General features: G+C 41.4%; 5 protein-coding genes, 1 long non-coding RNA gene and 1 pseudogene across 6 annotated transcripts; all 7 read right to left on the bottom strand.

Annotated features, from left to right (window-relative positions):
* Window positions 1–239: 239 nt before the first annotated feature.
* On the bottom strand, window positions 240–1,222 carry LOC142896216 (trace amine-associated receptor 1-like). Its single transcript, XM_076037757.1, has one exon. The coding sequence runs from the start codon at window positions 1,220–1,222 to the stop codon at window positions 245–247; it is 978 nt and encodes a 325-aa protein (XP_075893872.1). The 3' UTR covers window positions 240–244.
* A 5,467-nt stretch (window positions 1,223–6,689) lies between these two features.
* LOC142896032 (trace amine-associated receptor 1-like) lies at window positions 6,690–7,669 on the bottom strand (annotated as a pseudogene).
* Window positions 7,670–8,580: 911 nt separating this feature from the next.
* On the bottom strand, window positions 8,581–9,584 carry LOC142896162 (trace amine-associated receptor 1-like). The gene has a single exon (XM_076037682.1). It carries the CDS (start codon window positions 9,562–9,564, stop codon window positions 8,581–8,583), a length of 984 nt encoding a protein of 327 aa, XP_075893797.1. The 5' UTR covers window positions 9,565–9,584.
* Window positions 9,585–10,438: 854 nt separating this feature from the next.
* On the bottom strand, window positions 10,439–13,191 carry LOC142896031 (trace amine-associated receptor 1-like). The gene is made up of 3 exons (XM_076037470.1): window positions 13,051–13,191; window positions 12,621–12,627; window positions 10,439–11,271 (listed from the first exon to the last, which is right to left on the bottom strand). Exons 1-3 carry the CDS (start codon window positions 13,189–13,191, stop codon window positions 10,439–10,441), a joined length of 981 nt encoding a protein of 326 aa, XP_075893585.1.
* Window positions 13,192–15,156: 1,965 nt separating this feature from the next.
* LOC142896207 (trace amine-associated receptor 1-like) lies at window positions 15,157–16,137 on the bottom strand. The gene has a single exon (XM_076037745.1). It carries the CDS (start codon window positions 16,135–16,137, stop codon window positions 15,157–15,159), a length of 981 nt encoding a protein of 326 aa, XP_075893860.1.
* A 916-nt stretch (window positions 16,138–17,053) lies between these two features.
* LOC142896242 (trace amine-associated receptor 1-like) lies at window positions 17,054–18,034 on the bottom strand. Its single transcript, XM_076037795.1, has one exon. The coding sequence runs from the start codon at window positions 18,032–18,034 to the stop codon at window positions 17,054–17,056; it is 981 nt and encodes a 326-aa protein (XP_075893910.1).
* A 1,551-nt stretch (window positions 18,035–19,585) lies between these two features.
* On the bottom strand, window positions 19,586–21,113 carry LOC142896213 (uncharacterized). The gene is made up of 3 exons (XR_012928311.1): window positions 20,757–21,113; window positions 20,496–20,648; window positions 19,586–19,794 (listed from the first exon to the last, which is right to left on the bottom strand). It is a non-coding gene; the product is annotated as an uncharacterized LOC142896213 (long non-coding RNA).
* Window positions 21,114–21,699: the final 586 nt, after the last annotated feature.

Below are 21,699 nucleotides of genomic sequence, written 5' to 3'. Positions count from 1 at the left end.
AAAACCTTCCACCTCTTCCCTTCAGGGGTCACTACAGCAACATCATTTGAATGTCTAGTCTGCAATAGCTTTTCTCATCACAGAGTCTGAGCATTTATTCAGGCTTGGGACTAGATCAAGAGAGAAACCTTTTTGTGTAATATCTGGCCGTGGGTCAAACCCTGGACCCCAGTCCAAGACAAGACATTTGGCCACTGTCTCACCAATAATATTGAGAGAGATGAAAACGGGAAAAACCACTCGTTCAAAACAATTTTGAGTTAGAAAATTCTCTTTGGAATATTTTTCCACATACAATCATTTTGAATGCCGATCGGAACCAGCTGTAAAAGAAAGCGTATATAAAGGGATTCAGCATTGAATTTGACAATGTAAACCAGTTGAGGGTTTCAATCAAAGAAAGTGGTGGAGCGTCAGAGGATAATGGCTGAAACACGACACAAAGAAAGTATGGGCTCAGACATAAAAGAAATATTCCCATCACAGTAGCCAACGTTTTGGTGGCTTTCCTCTCCATTTTACTAACAGTTCCTACACATTTTGTGCTTTGGATACTGTTTGCCTGTCTTTGTGCCACAATAAAAATCTTCAGATATATGCAAAGCATTGTAATTGCTGGTACAAAAAAGGAAAAAATGGGTCCCATCGTGTTTGTCATTACAATGTCAACTGAGCAGTCTTCACATGTTCCTTGGCTGAATCCTGTCATTGTGATGCCGATTCCAATTGCTGTTGAAACACCCCAGCTTACCAGGATCATAACCACAGTCACTTGAACATTTACTTTAGTTGTGTATGCCAGAGGCTGACAGACTGCATAATATCTATCGATAGAAATGCAGCACAGGTTCAGGATGGAAGACGTACAGAGAGTAACGTCAAAGCAGTCACGTATTCTACACAGGAAGTCCTCATGATAGAGACAAGAGGTGACAGTGAATGCCATGCTGAACGGAAAAACAAAAACCCCAACCAGCAGGTCAGCAACTGCCAGAGACAGTATGAGGTAGTTAGTGGGCGTGTGGAGCTGTTTGAAATAGGTGACGGACATTATTACAAGTATATTTCCACATATAGTGACCACAGACAATAAGCCGAGGAAAGCATATACCAAGACACAAAGCACAGAAGGGTTACTTGTGAAGACATAGGTTGCATTGTCTGATTCATAGCATGGATGCATGTCAGAGAAAGAGTTATTTGCTTGTACCTTTGTTTCCATGTATCTGCTCTACTTGAGGTGTGGAAATGAGCTTAATTAGTCGGAAGATTTTTCTATGAGGCTTACCCTACCCTACCTTGCTTTAAATCATTTTTGTTTGGATATGTAGTTAACCTACCTCCCTCACCTCTTAATATTTAAATGAGGAGAAACTTGCTGAACCTATCGGGTATAGTCTGGCATAAACACGGAACTTGAACTAAGTTTAGTTCAAGTAAGTTTGTGTGCGTAAGCACGCAGGCGTGTGTGTGTGTATATCTTAGGCATGGGCGATATGGACTAAAAATTTCATCACGATATTTTCTGGCATTTATTGTGATAACAATAAAAGTGACGATAAAAAATATGAAACAATTCAACTCCATCTTTCGGGATTTTTTGAAACCGCACTCGGAAAAAAACGCGTTCACATGAAGCTGTATTTAAAATAAATAGATAAATAAATATCCCGTTTACACGGATACGCTGGAAACGACTGAAAACAATGTAGTACCTATGCCCGGCCTGGTGTGACGCCACAAGTTTACTCCCTGGAGGTTGGAGAGGAAGAACGCCTGAAGCACGCCATCTTTAAAGAAGCAGGAGCTCGCTAAAAACAAGCGCCACAGAGTACAGAAAGAGAGATGGCTAGAGAAAAGACGGTGTGGATAAACGACGAGTTGAACGTCTGCTTCGAGTTACTTTAGAACACAAAGCCTGAAAAGGTACATGCTAAGATTGACTCGGAGTGGTGTTCGTAAAATTTTGCTTACTTTGCTGCGTTTCCTGCCTCAACATCCCAGTCCGCCGACCCAAAAGAAAATAAAAAAAAAAGTAAAACAGGATGTTTGCAAATCATTTTTGTGGTGTTTCTTTTCACTTCGCACACGATCCACAGTGGGTACGCTATCAGCCCTGTGCTTGTTAGTGTGCTGCACATGAGCAAGTGCGTTGCGCACGCCATTACGTCATCAACAGGAGTTTATCGCTATTACTGTGAGATGACCTATTCTTACCGCAGTGAATTTTTTTGACGATATATCGCAAACGCCGATATATCGCTGTGATTAGGTGAGCGAGCTCCCCCTCCCCTTCTCACTGTCTCCCCCAGGAGGACACGGCGGCGGATTTTTTTTTTATTGTATTTGATACTGTTCTTGTGCCCTGCCGTGCTTTGGTGCTGCTGCTGGTGGTGTTTTTTTTTATTTTTTTTTTTATAGGTAATTAAGAGGAAAATGCAGGGTTTATTTGTATTTAAGGGTTTGTATGTTTAGGGGGGATTTGCGTTCTGTTTATTGAAGTGTGTATTTCTTTGTGTGATTGGTTTTGTGGGAATGTTCTGTATTTTCAAGGTCGCCCACCGTTAGTGGGGTGGCCCAATTGGCCACAGGCTGCGGTCGGCTATAAGGGGGGCTCATTTTGGTATGGGGAGGTGAGCTGGCTAGTCTGATGCGAGACTAGAACACCTGGAAACTATTTCCCGCTGCTTCATTTATGTTTGTTTTTTTTTGGACAGAAGAATAAAGTTTTTTTTTTCCCTCCTGCAGGAGACGCTGTTGACGCTGCCGGCCTCCTCCTTCGACTCCACCACCTCAATCCGGTCGGCCCAGATCCCCTTTTCCGTAGGGAGGCCACTTTGCCCCTCCACAATCGCCCATCCCTAGTTTATCTACATTGGTGGAGTTGGTATGAAGAATCAATAGGCGAAGTATGTTCACGACTTAATGTGCATGATGTAGGCAGGTTTTTTTTTGTTTTTTTGTTTTTTTTTGTTTTTTCCAGAAAGCTCACATTCAGCCAGCACAGTTTGTTCAGTGACGGCAGTTGGTTTTCTGATGGCAGTACATTGGGACGAGTTGGCTACACTGCCAACGGTCCACCGCAAGGCAAGGGTCTCAATTCACAGGTCAATCACCACTATGCTCTTCCACCTGTAGTAACGGGTGTGGTCATGACTGAATGAAAAAGTTGCGAATCCAAGAGGATGAAATTAGGGATGGGTGGATGGACTACCCCATTATAGATAAGGTGAGAAGCTTGGGGGGTGCTCAAGGTAGAACTGTGTTTCCTACGGGTAACAGGGTGTCTCCAGGTAGGTACAACTGACACCCAACTTTACTGGTTATACATTAAAACTGGGCCAATGTCAGAAACTCTAAATACGACTATGGAGCCTAAAGTGACGAAAGGTCAGCAGGAAACAGATGACACAAAACAGTTAAGTTTGGAAAAATGTATTATACAAAAATTGTAAACAGACATTCACATTTCCTGCCTGTCTAAGTCGGCTTCCTGAGTGCACAGGCACACTTGAAAGGGATAGCAAAATAAATTTCAAAATAAAAGAATAAAGAAAGTGAGATGTGAGATTTTTCTCGGAACTATGGGAAATAAAGTTGGTTCAATGTCTCTTTTTGGTGTGTGTGTGTGTTTCTTAAAGCAGTTCTACGTAACTTGAGCTTGCTACGAGTTTGCTACCGTAGCAAACGTTCAACACTTTTATTACTTCGTCTTTCATTGAGGTTACTTATTGGGTTCCATTCCGTCATTTTACAATCTTATGTATTTGAAATAGTAGTATGTAAGAACTGGCTCTAAATAAACATGCAACGTTGCCGTAAAGTGGTCGACGTGTCGGCTCGTGCTTGAAAGTTACGCTGTGGAGTTACAGCCGGCACAACCCCCCTCTCGCTGCCGAGGCGGCACCATTGATCCTATTAATCGCTTATCTACCGCTCTACTGAGTTTGGAATCATAATTTTATAGTTGAAAAGTTACCTAGAGCTGCTTTAAAGTATGTTATTCTACTACCCGAGTAGATTTACCTGACATCTTACCTGTGTCTCAAATGAAGGACAATGATGATGATGATGATGATGATTCCAACGACGCCATGGCTGGCCACACCAGCCTCTTGGTCCGTTCTCTGTCCACTTCTGCGGTTGGCTTGCCACTGACCGCCAGGGTCAGATTCAGATGATCTCTCTCTCTCTCTCTCTCTCTCTCTCTCTCTCTCTCTCTCTCTCTCTCTCTCTCATATAAACAACCTATGCATACAGTACAGAATGCATTAACTAGTGTTGTCTAATTTCAGTTTATTTCTAATCACTTTATCTCCATTCAAATGTCAACTCAAGTATAACCAATTGTGAGGATATAATCTATAATCATTATGCAAATGAATAGATACACACCACACCACATAAAATAGATAAATTCCACGGAAAAATCAATCAATCACGTACTTCAATTTCAGGGCATAGAGATAAAATAAAATCATGACCTATCTGAAAACAGATATTTATAGTTTTGACATTTTCAATCATATCCGATCAGTAAACGGGGCAAGTGCTAGTTTAATGAAATATTTTATTAACTCAACAACGAAGGATTAGTACCTTCAACAGTGTGAAACTATTGGTGGTTTGCTACAGTGGTAACCATCTTAGCTGAGCTAGCAACTGAGCTAAAACAAGTTCACTTCTGAATGCTAGAGATTAGCATGCTGCTAACGCCATTAGCTCGCCGCTACCACGATGAACGCTTTTTCAGGTCACAACTTCGATTGTTTTTTTTTTTTTTTTTTTTTAAGGAGGGTGTTTCATGACAGCAATTCTTACCGGAGGTATCTTGAGGAGTTCGCAGACTCATGCGGCTCTCTCTCGCTCTCTCTCTCTCTCTCTCTCTCCCTCTCTCTCTACTTTCAACCGGGTTCCCGGTAGGATGTCCATGTGCTATCGGCGGGAGCATGGCTCGATCAAGAAAAAAGAGTGAAGAAGAACGCTTGAATCTTCCTAACAGCGCACGCGCCACCCGCTGGCGGTGTAGCGAATTGCCGTAGCCCACAACAGTTCTGTACCCTGATGGAGGTCAGATACGCGTCAAGAGGAACCAGCTGAGGTGGCTTAGCTGGTGATTACTGGAACTGTTCGGCATGGTTATGCAGGTTGACTCATTATTGTTCCGTTAATTTCTTATGTTTCTGTAGATACTGGTGATTCCTCAGGTGTCCCGGATACCTTGGCCTCCTCCAGTGCGTCCCTGCCGCCAGCTGGTATACATCCGACCAGCCAAGCCCTCACTTGTGCTCGAGTCACAAGAGCCAAGACGTGGCTAATGGAGCAAATCAAAGGGAATGAACCATGAGAGATTGTCAGGATCCACTGGCCCATGATGATTACTGGCTCCTAAGCCATTTCAGATTCCCAAGGCCGGTTCTGTTGGAAATGTCCGCTGAGCTGCAGCCCTTATTAGAGCGCAATACAAAAAGGAGCCATGCATTAGCTATACACATACTGGTGCTGACCACGCTAGCATTCCTGGCAACAAGGACCTTCCAACAAGAGCTGGCAGACCAAACAAGGCCGTGCCAGTCCACCTTGAGATGAACCATGCTAGCTGTGTGGGATGGAATCATCCATATGCCTACCAGGTAGATCAAATTACCATATAATAGAGTTGATCTGGCCGACATTAAAGCTCAATTAGAAGTGAGAGCCAGATTTCCAATTGCAATTGGAGCCACTGACTGCACATGTATTCAAATTCAAATTCAGGTTAAAATGTCATGTATTGTTGTTTAAAAATTAAATATTTGATCTTTATTTGATGGGTTATGTTTGATTATAGTTTCTTGGGTTACATTTTTTCTCAAACTTCTATTTGTGTTTGTATTCAAAGGTTTTTCATCTGATAATGGCCTTAATGACATTCAAAAATATAAAGAAGGAAAAGAAAGCAAGCTGAGTCTTGGTCATTGAGTCAGTCCAATCAGTTCAGATGTTGGTGGACCTTCCTATGATGCTAACTGTTTTGGTGGTCCACCCGAGGTAGCCTTTAGATGTATAAGCCCAGGTATTTGCAGACTCATTATTGTTGGAGATCAGTCTAACTACAACTGTGTCGTCCTGACATTTCACCATGCGATTGCTTGAGTATCATGTAGAGGAGTCAGAAGTGAGGAGCAGATCCAGCAGAGGGCGCAGGACACAAGAGAGACCACACCTCTCCATTCAACCAGGCTTTCTGGTCAGGGTGAATGGTTATACACAAGCTTAAGAAAATAGTATTCTCTGTGATTTTAATATTTTTAATCATGAATACATTATGTTACATATTAATGAGATTAAATATAATACATATTAATGACAACAGACATTTATGGACACAAAGAAAATCAGTATTTTTCTTTTGGAAGAAAGCAGTACTGTAAATTTTCAGACTGTAGTACTATTGCATACATGGCATACTCAACTTTGATGTGCTGAGACTACATTAAAATCACTTTTTTTTTAAACAATGAAATATGAGCAAATGAATGAAACCCGAAGTTAGCAAAGTTCTTAAAATATTTTCCAGCGATAATCAATAAAAATTAAATGTGCAGTGACAATAAAGGTATTCAGTTGAATCCATCATTTTTTGATATTTGTGTTGACAGTTAAAGAAAATTAATAAAAAAAATGAGATGATCAATGTAGCGAGTAAATTAATGCAACTTCAAGTTAGAACAGTCACCTTGAAATATTTTTCCAGTGATAATTATTCGAAAAGTGGCTCTAAACCAACTGTAAAAGAATGCATATATAAATGGATTGAGCATTGAATTTGAAAGTGCTAACCAGTTAAGAGCTTCGATAACAGAAACTGGGACGGACAAATCACTGACATCTGATAACGTTATACAAAGGAAGATAGGAGTCCAGCACAATAGAAAAACACCCAGCACAATGGACAGAGTTTTGGTAGCTTTCCTTTCTATCTTGCTGAGAGTGGCTCCAGATTTCAAGATCTGGATGTTGCGTGCCTGTTTACGAGCGACAAGGTAAATTTTCATGTAGATGCAGAGCAATATGATCACCGGTAGGTAAAACGATAATGCACTTCCTGTGGTGCTAGTAAGAATATCTATTAAACACCCTTCCCCACACCCTTCATTATCAAGCCCACCAACTATAACAGCAATGCCGATTGAAGCAGACACCACCCAGCTCACCAGGATCATGCAGACAAAACATTGTGAGTGATCTTTGCTCTGTACATCAGAGGCTGACACACTGCGTAATATCGGTCAATAGAAATACAGCAAAGGTTCAGAATAGAGCAAGTGCTCAGACATATATCAAAACTTCCCCGTACCCTGCAAAATATGGTTTCGTGATACAGACATGAGCTGAAAGAGAAGACAACGTTAAAAGGAAATACAACAATTCCAACAAGAAGGTCAGCAATGGCCAGCGAGAGGATAAGGTAATTAGTTGGAGTGTGAAGCTGTTTAAAGTAAATTACAGAGATAGTGACGAGAAGGTTTCCACCTACTGTGATGACAGACAAGAAAACAAGAAAAATATAGAACAATGTGCATATCACAGAAGTGCTGTAAGTTAGTACATGATTTAAATTGTCTATTTCATAGCAGGGATGTATATCCGTCACAGCTACAGTGCTGTTAACAGTTTGTGTTCTCATCTTTAAGAGTTTTAGAATTGAAAATGCAAAAACCAAAGCAACAAAATAAATTTGCAGTTCAAAAGTGACAATTTCCAAATGTTTGGATGATATTAAAAACATTTCTAAACCCAGATTAAAATCATATCAGACTATAATTTATCCTCACAAAAGTTCCAAAACAAGGTCACTGAATGAAGATAAGAATAACGTACAAATCAATTCTGCAGTCACATATACAGATACAGTATCTCTGAACCCTATCCCTGGACAAGTCACCAGTTTATCACTGGGCCCAGAAAAGACAAATTACCAGTTGCACTTCCACCTACAGCCAAATTAGAGTTTCCAGCTTGTCTCTCATACATGTTTTTCAGACTGACAGACAGAGTACCTTCACAGAACCCACACAGACACAAAGACACAGGGAGACCGCAAACTACACACGGCAAAGCCCCAGGCCTGGGGATCGAACCCACACCCTTCTTGCTGGGAGGTGACAGTGCTAGCCACTGCAACACCGTGTCACCAATATATAGCACTGTCTTCCTAAATTCCACAATGTCCACCCTTGAATTCTTTCTTTCCTTCTATCTCTCTTTCTCTCTCGCTCTCTCTCTCCCTCCCCCTCTTTCTCTCACTCTCTCTTTCTCTCTCTCTCTCTCTCTCTCTCGCTCCACCTGTGTGTTTCTGTGTGTGTGTGTGTGCGTGTGTGTAAAGAAAAAAATAAGACAGGGGAAAGTACATTTTCTATTGTTTTGCACATGCACAACATTAAAACAGGCTTTTTGACTTTTTAAAGGGCATTTTTAATGATTGTGTGACAAACGGCATTTTTGGTTTAAAAAAAAAGGTGCCTGTTTTTTAAACAAATAAATATTAAATAATATTAAATATTCAAAAAATAAAAGATTACCAATATAACAAGGAAGTTAATTCAACTTGATGTTCGCAAAGTCACCTTGAAATAGTTTTCCAGTGATAATCACTCGAAAGGCTGCTCTAAACCAACTGTAAAAGAATGCATATATAAATGGATTGAGCATTGAATTTGAAAGTGCTAACCAGTTAAGAGCTTCAATAACAGAAACTGGTACAGAAAATTTGTTGAGAGGCAGAAATGTTATATAAAGGAAGAAAGGAGTCCAGCACAACAGAAAAACACCCAGCACAATGGACAGAGTTTTGGTAGCTTTCCTTTCTGTCTTGCTGAGGGTGGCTCCAGATTTCAAGATATGGATGTTGCGTGCCTGTTTACGAGCGACAAGGTAAATTTTGAGATAGATGCAGAGCAATATGATCACCGGGAGGTAAAACGAGAGAATAGGTCCGACAGTGTTTTCAATGACCATATCTATTAAACACCTTTCACCACACCCTTCATTATCAAGCCCACCAACTATAACAGCAATGCCGATTGAAGCAGACACCACCCAGCTCACCAGGATCATGCAGACAATAACATTTTGACTGATCTTTGCTCTGTACATCAGAGGCTGACACACGGCGTAATATCGGTCAATAGAAATACAGCAAAGGTTCAGAATAGAGCAAGTGCTCAGCCATATATCAAAACTTTCTTGCACCCTGCAGAATAAAGTTTCGTGATACAGACATGAGCTGAAAGAGAACACCATGCTAAAAGGAAATACAACAATTCCAACAAGAAGGTCAGCAATGGCCAGCGAGAGGATGAGGTAATTAGTTGGAGTGTGAAGCTGTTTAAAGTAAATTACAGAGATAGTGACGAGAAGGTTTCCACATACTGTGATGACAGACAAGAAAACAAGAAAAATATAGAACAATGTGCATATCACAGAAGGGCTGTAAGTTAGTACGTGATTTAAATTGTCTATTTCATAGCAGGGATGTATATCCGTCACAGCTACAGTGCTGTTAACAGTTTGTGTTCTCATGTTGAAGAGTTTTAGAATTGAAAATGCAAAAACCAAAGCAACAAAATAAATTTGCAATTCAAAAGTGACAATTTCCAAATGTTTGGATGATATTAAAAACATTTCTAAACCCAGATTAAAATCATATCAGGCTATAGTTTATCCTCACAAAAATTCCAAAACAAGGTCACTGAATGAAGATAAGAATAACATACAAATCAATTCTGCAGTCACATATACAGATCTCTGAACCCTATCCCTGGACAAGTCACCAGTTTATCACTGGGCCCAGAAAAGACAAATTACCAGTTGCACTTCCACCTACAGCCAAATTAGAGTTTCCAGCTTGTCTCTCATACATGTTTTTCAGACTGACAGACAGAGTACCTTCACAGAACCCCCACAGACACAGGGAGACCGCAAACTACATACGGCAAAGCCCCAGGCCTGGGGATCGAACCCACACCCTTCTTGCTGGGAGGAGACAGTGCTAGCCACTGCAACACCGTGTCACCAATATATAGCACTGTCTTCCTAAATTCCACAATGTCCACCCTTGAATTCTTTCTTTCCTTCTATCTCTCTTTCTCTCTCGCTCTCTCTCTCCCTCCCCCTCTTTCTCTCTCTCTCTCTCTCGCTCCACCTGTGTGTTTCTGTGTGTGTGTGTGTGCGTGTGTGTAAAGAAAAAAATAAGACAGGGGAAAGTACATTTTCTATTGTTTTGCACATGCACAACATTAAAACAGGCTTTTTGACTTTTTAAAGGGCATTTTTAATGATTGTGTGACAAACGGCATTTTTGGTTTAAAAAAAAAGGTGCCTGTTTTTTAAACAAATAAATATTAAATAATATTAAATATTCAAAAAATAAAAGATTACCAATATAACAAGGAAGTTAATTCAACTTGATGTTCGCAAAGTCACCTTGAAATAGTTTTCCAGTGATAATCACTCGAAAGGCTGCTCTAAACCAACTGTAAAAGAATGCATATATAAATGGATTGAGCATTGAATTTGAAAGTGCTAACCAGTTAAGAGCTTCAATAACAGAAACTGGTACAGAAAATTTGTTGAGAGGCAGAAATGTTATATAAAGGAAGAAAGGAGTCCAGCACAACAGAAAAACACCCAGCACAATGGACAGAGTTTTGGTAGCTTTCCTTTCTGTCTTGCTGAGAGTGGCTCCAGATTTCAAGATCTGGATGTTGCGTGCCTGTTTACGAGCGACAAGGTAAATTTTGAGATAGATGCAGAGCAATATGATCACCGGGAGGTAAAACGAGAGAATAGGTCCGACAGTGTTTTCAATGACCATATCTATTAAACACCTTTCACCACACCCTTCATTATCAAGCCCACCAACTATAACAGCAATGCCGATTAAAGCAGACACCACCCAGCTCACCAGGATCATGCGGACAACGACATTTTGACTGATCTTTGCTCTGTACATCAGAGGCTGACACACGGCGTAATATCGGTCAATAGAAATACAGCAAAGGTTCAGAATAGAGCAAGTGCTCAGCCATATATCAAAACTTTCTCGCACCCTGCAGAATAAAGTTTCGTGATACAGGCATGAGCTGACAGAGAACACCATGCTAAAAGGAAATACAACAATTCCAACAAGAAGGTCAGCAATGGCCAGCGAGAGGATGAGGTAATTAGTTGGAGTGTGAAGCTGTTTAAAGTAAATTACAGAGATAGTGACGAGAAGGTTTCCACATACTGTGATGACAGACAAGAAAACAAGAAACATATATAACAATGTGCACATCACAGAAGGGCTGTAACTTGGTACATAATTTAAATTGTCTATTTCATAGCAGGGATGTATATCCGTCACAGCTACAGTGCTGTTAACAGTTTGTGTTCTCATCTTTAAGACTTCGGAAAAAAGCAAACTGTTTTTACCAAAAACAAAAGGAATTTGTTTAGTCAAGAAAATGTTTGGCTTCAAACCAAGGTTAAAATCATAATATTACTTTATAGTTACAATTTTCCCAAATTTGACCAAAAAAATTAGCATCTCAAGTGTGCCAGGACCACACTATTATTTCAGAAGCAAAGTTACTGAATGGATAAGAATAACATACAGATCATCCCTGCACTTGCATATACATGTATCTCTGAGCGCTGAATGATCAGAGCTACAGGCACGTGCTTTAATTTTGAACAAATATATAACTCTCTCATTTCCATAATAACATTCATCCAGCCTGCTTACGTATGTGTGTGTGTGTGAGTGTGTGTGTGTGTGTGTGTGTGTGTGTGTGTGTGTGTGTGTGTGTGTGTGTGTGTGCATTAAAATAGTATTATTAGATCATCGATAGGTGTAGGCATAATAAATACATTTTAGATTAATTAGACCTAGCCAAAATAAAGTTTGAAAGAAATGCAAATAAATCATATATCTGATCATGGACTTTATTTGTTTATATCTGTGAAAGGCAAAAATGCACTGAAAACATTTAAGATTACGCCTACATTCTTACTCTACAAAAGAGAGAAAAAGAGAGGGATGGTAGAGGAGTGTTGAAAACAGCAAAGTCCTTATATTAAGCATAATCTGTAACAGTGTCACTCTAAAATTGGAAAATATTGAGTACAAGTTACGCTAAAAAAAATGCAGTTACGAATATTGTAGTAGTAGAATCAGATCCTTGATACTGAATTCATCCCCGGATACTATTTACTTCAAAGAGTCTACAGTTTGAAGGGGGAGGACATATGAAGGTGATGGAGTAGCAAAGCTTGGCAGAAGGTCGTTCTGTCCCAAAAGAGAAGGGGTGCTCCACAATCTCCATCTGAATATAGAGTGCAAGATCTTCTTCTCAGTGCTGGCAAGACGGATCATTTTGTACCTAATGCAAGACCACAACATCAATACATCCATCCAGAAAGGCAGCATTCCAGGCTTTTCTGGCTGTCTGGAACACAAAACGACGATCAGCCAATTGATTGAATGAATTGTTTGATTCGAGAAGCAAAACCGAGGAGCGGCGACCTAACAGTTGTATGGCTAGGTCTTGCCAATGCTTACTGGTCAATCCCACACATCCTCATCCAAGAAGGACTCGAAGACTATTACATCCCAGCGGGGATTCAATACATGATCACCTTGTTGGGTTAAAATTTTGATCCATATCAGCCTTTTATGTCGTCAACTGGCTCGACCTCGAATTCAAACAGGGTGCATAATTTCCCCCATCTCGTTCATTATGGGAATAAACTTGCTGATATCCTCAGCAGAGGGCATTGTCCGGGGCCCTGAATTGGAGTCAGGCATTGTCCAGCCAGTGTTGCGAGGGTTCATAGACGACAATACTCTAACAACTTGACCAATGTCCAAGCAAGATGGGTATTGGAAACTCTGGGTAGTGTGGCCCTGTAGACAGGGATTACGTTAAAGGCCAGAAAGTCCAGGTGCTTGGTTATTGAGAAATGGTAGAGTACCAGCAAGTTTGGTCTCTAGGTTCAGGATGACGTCATTCCGTCCATCGTGACCACAGACAATAAGCCGAGGAAAGCATATACCATGACACAAAGCACAGAAGGGTTACTTGTGAATACACACGTTGCATTGTCTGATTCATAGCATGGATGCGTGTCAGAGAAAGAGTTATTCACTTGTACCTTTGTTTCCATGTATCTGCTCTACTTGAGGTGTGGAAATGAGCTTAATTAGTCGAAAGATTTTTCTATGAGGTTTACCCTGCCCTACTTTGCCTTAAAGGTGACCTATTATACTCATTTTCGGGCCTTTGTATTTGATATCTGGCCCCTCCAGAGCAGCAACATACGATTCCCCGCACTGAAAGCTTTGTAGATCTGTGTATCTCGCTGCTCGTTTCCTCGTATTTCCTGCATCCCGCGAAGACGGTCTGTTTTACTTCACTCCACCCCCGGCCTCCTCCGTGTACGTCTCCCGCCCAGCCCACTCCGCTGTGATTGGTCACACTCTTCGTCGCTGCTGAGCCTCACTTCCTCAGTGTGCCGGTGCGGGAGTGAAGAGTAAACGGCAAACTTTACGAAACAGGCACAATTTAAACACTTACCGTCGCGAAGGCTTCACTCTTTAGCAGCTGTATACCAGCTACTCCAGCTTCGTACGGACCCAGCGCGGCCTTTGTTACGGCCGAAAGGCGAACCTAAGGTCCCTGGACGTTTTTTGTGCCTTCCGTGTCTCCAGAAATATATTTTACTTTGTGCACTGACTGTGTTTTTGTTTTGTATTTTTTCGAGACATTTTAATAGGGCTAATAATGATTTTGTTTCATACTGTTGACTTGTATCAAAACACTTGAGTCACAAGAGCCAAGACGTGGCTAATGGAGCAAATCAAAGGGAATGAACCATGAGAGATTGTCAGGATCCACTGGCCCATGATGATTACTGGCTCCTAAGCCATTTCAGATTCCCAAGGCCGGTTCTGTTGGAAATGTCCGCTGAGCTGCAGCCCTTATTAGAGCGCAATACAAAAAGGAGCCATGCATTAGCTATACACATACTGGTGCTGACCACGCTAGCATTCCTGGCAACAAGGACCTTCCAACAAGAGCTGGCAGACCAAACAAGGCCGTGCCAGTCCACCTTGAGATGAACCATGCTAGCTGTGTGGGATGGAATCATCCATATGCCTACCAGGTAGATCAAATTACCATATAATAGAGTTGATCTGGCTGACCTTAAAGCTCAATAAGAAGTGAGAGACAGATTTCCAATTGCAATTGGAGCCACTGACTGCACACACATTCAAATTCAAATTCAGGTTAAAATGTAATGTATTGTTGTTTAATAAGGAAATATTTGATCTTTATTTGATGGGTTATGTTTGATTATAGTTTCTTGGGTTACATTTTTCTCAAACTTCTATTTGTGTTTGTATTCAAAGGTTTTTCATCTGATAATGGCCTTAATGACATTCAAAAATATAAAGAAGGAAAAGAAAGCAAGCGGAGTCTTGGTCATTGAGTCAGTCCAATCAGTTCAGATGTTGGTGGACCTTCCTATGATGCTAACTGTTTTGGTGGTCCACCCGAGGTAGCCTTTAGATGTATAAGCCCAGGTATTTGCAGACTCATTATTGTTGGAGATCAGTCTAACTATAACTGTGTCGTCCTGACATTTCACCATGCGATTGCTTGAGTATCATGTAGAGGAGTCAGAAGTGAGGAGCAGAAAATAGTTTTCTCTGTGATTTTAATATTTTTAATCATAAATACATTATGTTACATATGAATGAGATTAAATATAATACATATTAATGACAACAGACATTTATGGACACAAAGAAAATCTGAATTTTTCTTTTGGAAGAAAGCAGTACTGTAAATTTTCAGACTGTACATTTTTGTGGGACACCTTCATATGCAATTGTAGTACTATTGCATGCATGGCATACTCAACTTTGATGTGCTGAGACTACATTAAAATCACTTTTTTAAAACAATGAAAAATGACCAAATGAATGAAACCCGAAGTTAGCAAAGTTCTTAAAATATTTTCCAGCGATAATCAATAAAAATTAAATGTGCAGTGACAATAAAGGTATTCAGTTGAATCCATCATTTTTGATATTTGTGATTTGTGATTACCAATATAATAAGGAAGTCAATTCAACTTGATGTTAGCTAAGTCACCTTGAAATATTTTTCCAGTGATAATTATTCGAAAAGCGGCTCTAAACCAACTGTAAAAGAATGCATATATAAATGGATTTAGTGTGGAATTTGAAAGTGTTAACCAGTTAAGAGTTTCCATGACAGAAACTGGGACGGACAAATCATTGACATCTGATAACGTTATACAAAGGAAGAAAGGAGTCCAGCACAATAGAAAAACACCCAGCACAATGGACAGAGTTTTGGTAGCTTTCATTTCTATCTTGCTGAGAGTGGCTCCAGATTTCAAGATCTGGATGTTGCGTGCCTGTTTACGAGCGACAAGGTAAATTTTCATGTAGATGCAGAGCATAATGATCACCGGGAGGTAAAACGATAATGCACTTCCTATGGTGTTAATAAGGATATCTATTAAACACCCTTCCCCACACCCTTCATTATCAAGCCCACCAACTATAACACCGATGCCAATTGAAGCAGACACCACCCAGCTCACCAGGATCATGCAGACAATAACATTGTGAGTGATCTTTGCTCTGTACATCAGAGGCTGACACACTGCGTAATATCGGTCAATAGAAATACAGCAAAGGTTCAGAATAGAGCAAGTGCTCAGTGAAACATCAAAACTTTCTCGTACCCTGCAAAATAAGGTTTTGTGATACAGACATGAGCTGAAAGAGAAGACCATGCTAATAGGAAATACAACAATTCCAACATGAAGGTCAGCAATGGCCAGCGAGAGGATGAGGTAATTAGTTGGAGTGTGAAGCTGTTTAAAGTAAATTACAGAGATAGTGACGAGAAGGTTTCCACATACTGTGATGACAGACAAGAAAACAAGAAAAATATAGAACAATGTGCATATCACAGAAGGGCTGTAAGTTAGTACGTGATTTAAATTGTCTATTTCATAGCAGGGATGTATATCAGTCACAGCTACAGTGCTGTTAACAGTTTGTGTTCTCATGTTGAAGAGTTTTAGAATTGAAAATGCAAAAACCAAAGCAACAAAATAAATTTGCAGTTCAAAAGTGAAAATTTCCAAATGTTTGGATGATATTAAAAACATTTCTAAACCCAGATTAAAATCATATCAGGCTATAGTTTATCCTCACAAAAGTTCCAAAACAAGGTCACTGAATGAAGATAAGAATAACGTACAAATCAATTCTGCAGTCACATATACAGATACAGTATCTCTGAACCCTATCCCTGGACAAGTCACCAGTTTATCACTGGGCCCAGAAAAGACAAATTACCAGTTGCACTTCCACCTACAGCCAAATTAGAGTTTCCAGCTTGTCTCTCATACATGTTTTTTCAGACTGACAGACAGAGTACCTTCACAGAACCCACACAGACACAAAGACACAGGGAGACCGCAAACTACACACGGCAAAGCCCCAGGCCTGGGGATCGAACCCACACCCTTCTTGCTGGGAGGAGACAGTGCTAGCCACTGCAACACCGTGTCACCAATATATAGCACTGTCTTCCTAAATTCCACAATGTCCACCCTTGAATTCTTTCTTTCCTTCTATCTCTCTTTCTCTCTCGCTCTCTCTCTCCCTCCCCCTCTTTCTCTCACTCTCTCTTTCTCTCTCTCTCTCTCTCTCTCTCTCGCTCCACCTGTGTGTTTCTGTGTGTGTGTGTGTGTGCGTGTGTGTAAAGAAAAAAATGAGACAGGGGAAAGTACATTTTCTATTGTTTTGCACATGCACAACATTAAAACAGGCTTTTTGACTTTTTAAAGGGCATTTTTAATGATTGTGTGACAAACGGCATTTTTTGTTTAAAAAAAAAGGTGCCTGTTTTTTAAACAAATAAATATTAAATAATATTAAATATTCAAAAAATAAAAGATTACCAATATAACAAGGAAGTTAATTCAACTTGATGTTCGCAAAGTCACCTTGAAATAGTTTGCCAGTGATAATCACTCTAAAGGCTGCTCTAAACCAACTGTAAAAGAATGCATATATAAATGGATTGAGCATTGAATTTGAAAGTGTTAACCAGTTAAGCGCTTCAATAACAGAACCTGATACAGAAAATTTGTTGAGAGGCAGAAATGTTATATAAAGGAAGAAAGGAGTCCAGCACAACAGAAAAACACCCAGCACAATGGACAGAGTTTTGGTAGCTTTCCTTTCGGTCTTGCTGAGGGTGGCTCCAGATTTCAAGATATGGATGTTGCGTGCCTGTTTACGAGCGACAAGGTAAATTTTCATGTAGATGCAGAGCATTATGATCACCGGGAGGTAAAATGATAATGCACTTCCTATGGTGTTAATAAGGATATCTATTAAACACCCTTCCCCACACCCTTCATTATCAAGCCCACCAACTATAACAGCAATGCCGATTGAAGTAGACACCACCCAGCTCACCAGGATCATGCAGACAATAACATTGTGAGTGATCTTTGCTCTGTACATCAGAGGCTGACACACTGCGTAATATCGGTCAATGGAAATACAGCAAAGGTTCAGAATAGAGCAAGCGCTCAGTGAAACATCAAAACTTTCTCGCACCCTGCAAATTAAAGTTTCGCGATACAGGCATGAGCTGAAAGAGAAGACCATGTTAAAAGGAAATACAACAATTCCAACAAGAAGGTCAGCAATGGCCAGCGAGAGGATGAGGTAATTAGTTGGAGTGTGAAGCTGTTTAAAGTAAATTACAGAGATAGTGACGAGAAGGTTTCCACATACTGTGATGACAGACAAGAAAACAAGAAAAATATAGAACAATGTGCATATCACAGAAGGGCTGTAAGTTAGTACGTGATTTAAATTGTCCATTTCATAGCAGGGATGTATATCCGTCACAGCTACAGTGCTGTTAACAGTTTGTGTTCTCATGTTGAAGAGTTTTAGAATTGAAAATGCAAAAACCAAAGCAACAAAATAAATTTGCAATTCAAAAGTGACAATTTCCAAATGTTTGGATGATATTAAAAACATTTCTAAACCCAGATTAAAATCATATCAGGCTATAGTTCTGTATCCTCACAAAAATTCCAAAACAAGGTCACTGAATGAAGATAAGACTAACATATAACATATAACAAATCAATTCTGCAGTCACATATACAGATACAGTATCTCTGAACCCTATCCCTGGACAAGTCACCAGTTTATCACTGGGCCCAGAAAAGACAAATTACCAGTTGCACTTCCACCTACAGCCAAATTAGAGTTTCCAGCTTGTCTCTCATACATGTTTTTCAGACTGACAGACAGAGTACCTTCACAGAACCCACACACAGGGAGACCGCAAACTACACACGGCAAAGCCCCAGGCCTGGGGATCGAACCCACACCCTTCTCGCTGGAAGGCGACAGTGCTAGCCACTGCAACACCGTGTCACCAATCTCTCTCTCTCTCTCTCTCTCTCTCTCTCTCTCTCTCTCTCTCTCTCTCTCTGTCTCTCTCTCTCTCTCTCTCTCTCTCCGCATGCGTGAGTGTGGTAAGTGCGACGGGAGTGTGATGAGTGTGCGAGTGTGCTTTCTCGTACTTTTCTTTGCTGTGTTTTTCTCGCCGACACCAGCTGATGTCGGCGATGCCACGGTGGTCGGAACCGCCATCGGTATCGGTGTTGCCGTTGCTGTCGGAACCGCCGCTGGTGTCAGCGATGCCACTGTAGTTGGAGACGGAGTTGGCTCCGCCGATAGCGCCGCGGCGGTCGGGGCCACAGATGCTAGCGTTGTTGAGATTCCAGCGGAGGAACCAGGTGCCTCAAGTGTCAAAAATCTGTGTCAATAAACAGTGACATCGATGAAAGAATTGAAACTGAAAATAGTTCTGTGAATGACGTTTTTATGGGTGACGTTTTGGCGGAACGTGATTTTAAGATTAATGTCAGTAAAAGGAAAAAAATCTTTTGATAAGGGGCAAGGTTGGGGTAAAATAAATAAAGCACTGCAAAACCTATCTGAGGAGTCGTTTTAGCCGATTCCAAGAATGCACCGCTACTATCCTTCGCGTACTTATGTATCCCATGATGCTTTGCGTGCTGTTGCAAAGCATCGTGAGATCCTGGGAAGTCAGCTGAAATTAGCGGCATGTACTGGCAAAGACACGACATATAAATTAAAGTATTGAAATTTCACATAAAATATGCAGTTTTAACATTGGGTTTTTATTTATTTGAATATCGAACTTTCATCTTTAGATGGCGAACCAATGGTAAGCTTGATGCTATAAAAATGTCACTTCCGGGGTTGGCCAGCAGGAGGGAACGGCGGTGATGCAACGAGGAAATACGCCGAAGGCTAGACTGTCCCGTGTGGTTACGGGGAGGCGGGGTTTGGTCCGTCCTTCTAGGCTGGGTCCTCGAAGAACGCTTCCTTCAGACGGAGGACACTCGGTTTGAAGGGAGCAGACCCTGAATTGAGACACAGCAATAGTGACACTAACAATGAGGTTGACTGGAGGAAGGAGTGGCCAGGGCAGCTTTGCCTCAGCCACAAGTTGTCCACAAGTGCTGGGGTGGCGATCCTCTTCTCCAGAGCCTTCAGTCCTCAGTCAGTGGAGACACCCGACATCAAGGCTGGACACGCCATCATGGTGAAGGCGCTCTTCATAGGAAAAAGACTGGTCTTCCTGTGTGTCTATGCCCCTGTCTCCGCTGTCAATAGAATGACTTTTTTAAATGCTCTATGTGATGTCATTGGTGGGGTTGCTGATGAGTTTTTATTTCTGGGGGGTGATTTTAACTGTACTGCTGAGGCAGCAGTGGACAGGAACCACCTGGAGCCTCATCCCGCCTCGTCTGTTCGGCTCAAGCGTCTTATCGAGACCCACGACTTAAGGGACGTATGGAGGGGGTTTTAACAGCAGGTCCAGGCAGTACACCTGGTCTCACTGTAGAAATAACACCTTATCTCTGGCCAGACTAGATCATTTTTTATTGTTTTAAACATCATTTTAGTGCTTTTAAAAGTTGTCATATTGTCCCAATAGGTGTTTCTGATCACTCCTTGATTCACTGTGCTGTTTTCATTTAGGATGTAAAAATATCCAGTGCCTATTGGCATTTTAATACAGCGCTTTTAGCCGATCGGTCGTTGAGAGAGGCCTTTAAGTTTGTGTGGCTCTCACATAGGGAAAAAAAAGTCCTCGTTCTCATCATTGTCGAGGTGGTGGGATTTTGGCAAAACGGTTGTACAGCAATTTTGTCAGCAATATAATCGCAACGTCACTAAGTACATTACCAGATCTCTTAAGGACCTGGAGACTGAGGTACAGAACCTACTGGACTGTACAGGAGATCAAGGGCAGGTTAAAGCCCTTAAGAGTAAAAAAGCTGCTTTAGCTAACCTGTTGGGCATCACTGCACAAGGAGCACTGGTTCGCTCCCGTTTCATGGACGTCACCATGATGGATGCCCCATTGAAGTTCTCCTTTGGCCTGGAGAGAAGGAACGGCCAGAGGAAGACTATCCACTGTCTGCGCTCAGGTGAGGGGTCGTCGCTCACGGAGAATACTGAGATTCGGAGGTACGCCACACAGTTTTATATGAACCTTTTTAAATCTGAGTGGATGGAGGTTTCAGGACTGGAATCTGCCTTTCTGTCTGACTTACCTCAGATTGGAGAGTCAGCCGTTAATCCACAGTCTGCAGAACTCACTCTGGAGGAGCTTCATGTGGCCCTCATGAGCCTGGCCAATGGCAGGGCTCCTGGCATTGACGGGATCCCAGTGGATTTTTAGAAGACTTTTTGGATATTGGTGGGTGAGGACATGTTGGAGGTTTTCAAGGAGAACTTCAGCAGTGGACTTTTACCCCAGAGCTGCAGGAGGGCAATTATCACCTTGCTTCCAAAGAAGGGAGACCTCCAGGACTTGAAAAACTGGATGCCAGTTTATTTGCTCTGCGTGGATGATAAAGTTCTTTCAAAGGCTCTGGCCCTGAGACTCAAAGAGGTCATGGCTGAGATTGTTCACCCTGACCAGGGACATAGCGGGTGGTCTTATTTCCATAGATCAGGAAAAGGCTTTTGATCGGGTTGAACACCAATATCTGTGGAAGATGCTTGCAGCTTTCGGCTTCAGCCCAGGTTTTATAGCCTGGATCCAGGTTTTGTACCGTGATGTTGCGAGTATACTGAAAGTCAACGGCGGTCTGGCTGCGCCTTTTGTTGTACAGAGGGGTTTGCGGCAGGGTTGCTCACTTTTTAGCATGTTACACTCTTTAGCCATTGAGCCCCTGCTGCACAAGTTAAGGAAAGAACTGTCAGGTGTTTGTTTTCCTGATTGCCCCGCACCCATAACACTGTCAGCCTATGCTGATGATTTAATGACACTCGGGAGGACATTAGGATTTTAGACAATAACATGGACCTTTTCAACAAACTGTCTTCATCAAAAGTCAACAGGAACAAGAGTGAAGCCTTTGCTAGCAGTAGAGGCTCTTTTACCGAGCTGGTTTTACCAGGGGGGCTGATGTGGAACACAGGTGGGCTGAAGTATCTTGGGGTGTTTTTAAGTGATGATGTTTTAAAGAAAAACTGGGATGGTGTCC

This window comes from Nelusetta ayraudi, unplaced genomic scaffold (assembly GCF_046127955.1).
Source record: "Nelusetta ayraudi isolate G7.1 ecotype Tasmania unplaced genomic scaffold, CSIRO-AGI_Nayr_v1 ptg000052l, whole genome shotgun sequence".
Taxonomy (NCBI): Eukaryota; Metazoa; Chordata; class Actinopteri; order Tetraodontiformes; family Monacanthidae; genus Nelusetta; species Nelusetta ayraudi.
The sequence above is the reverse complement of the archived record's forward strand: the minus strand, read 5'-3'. Positions and strand labels throughout refer to the sequence as shown.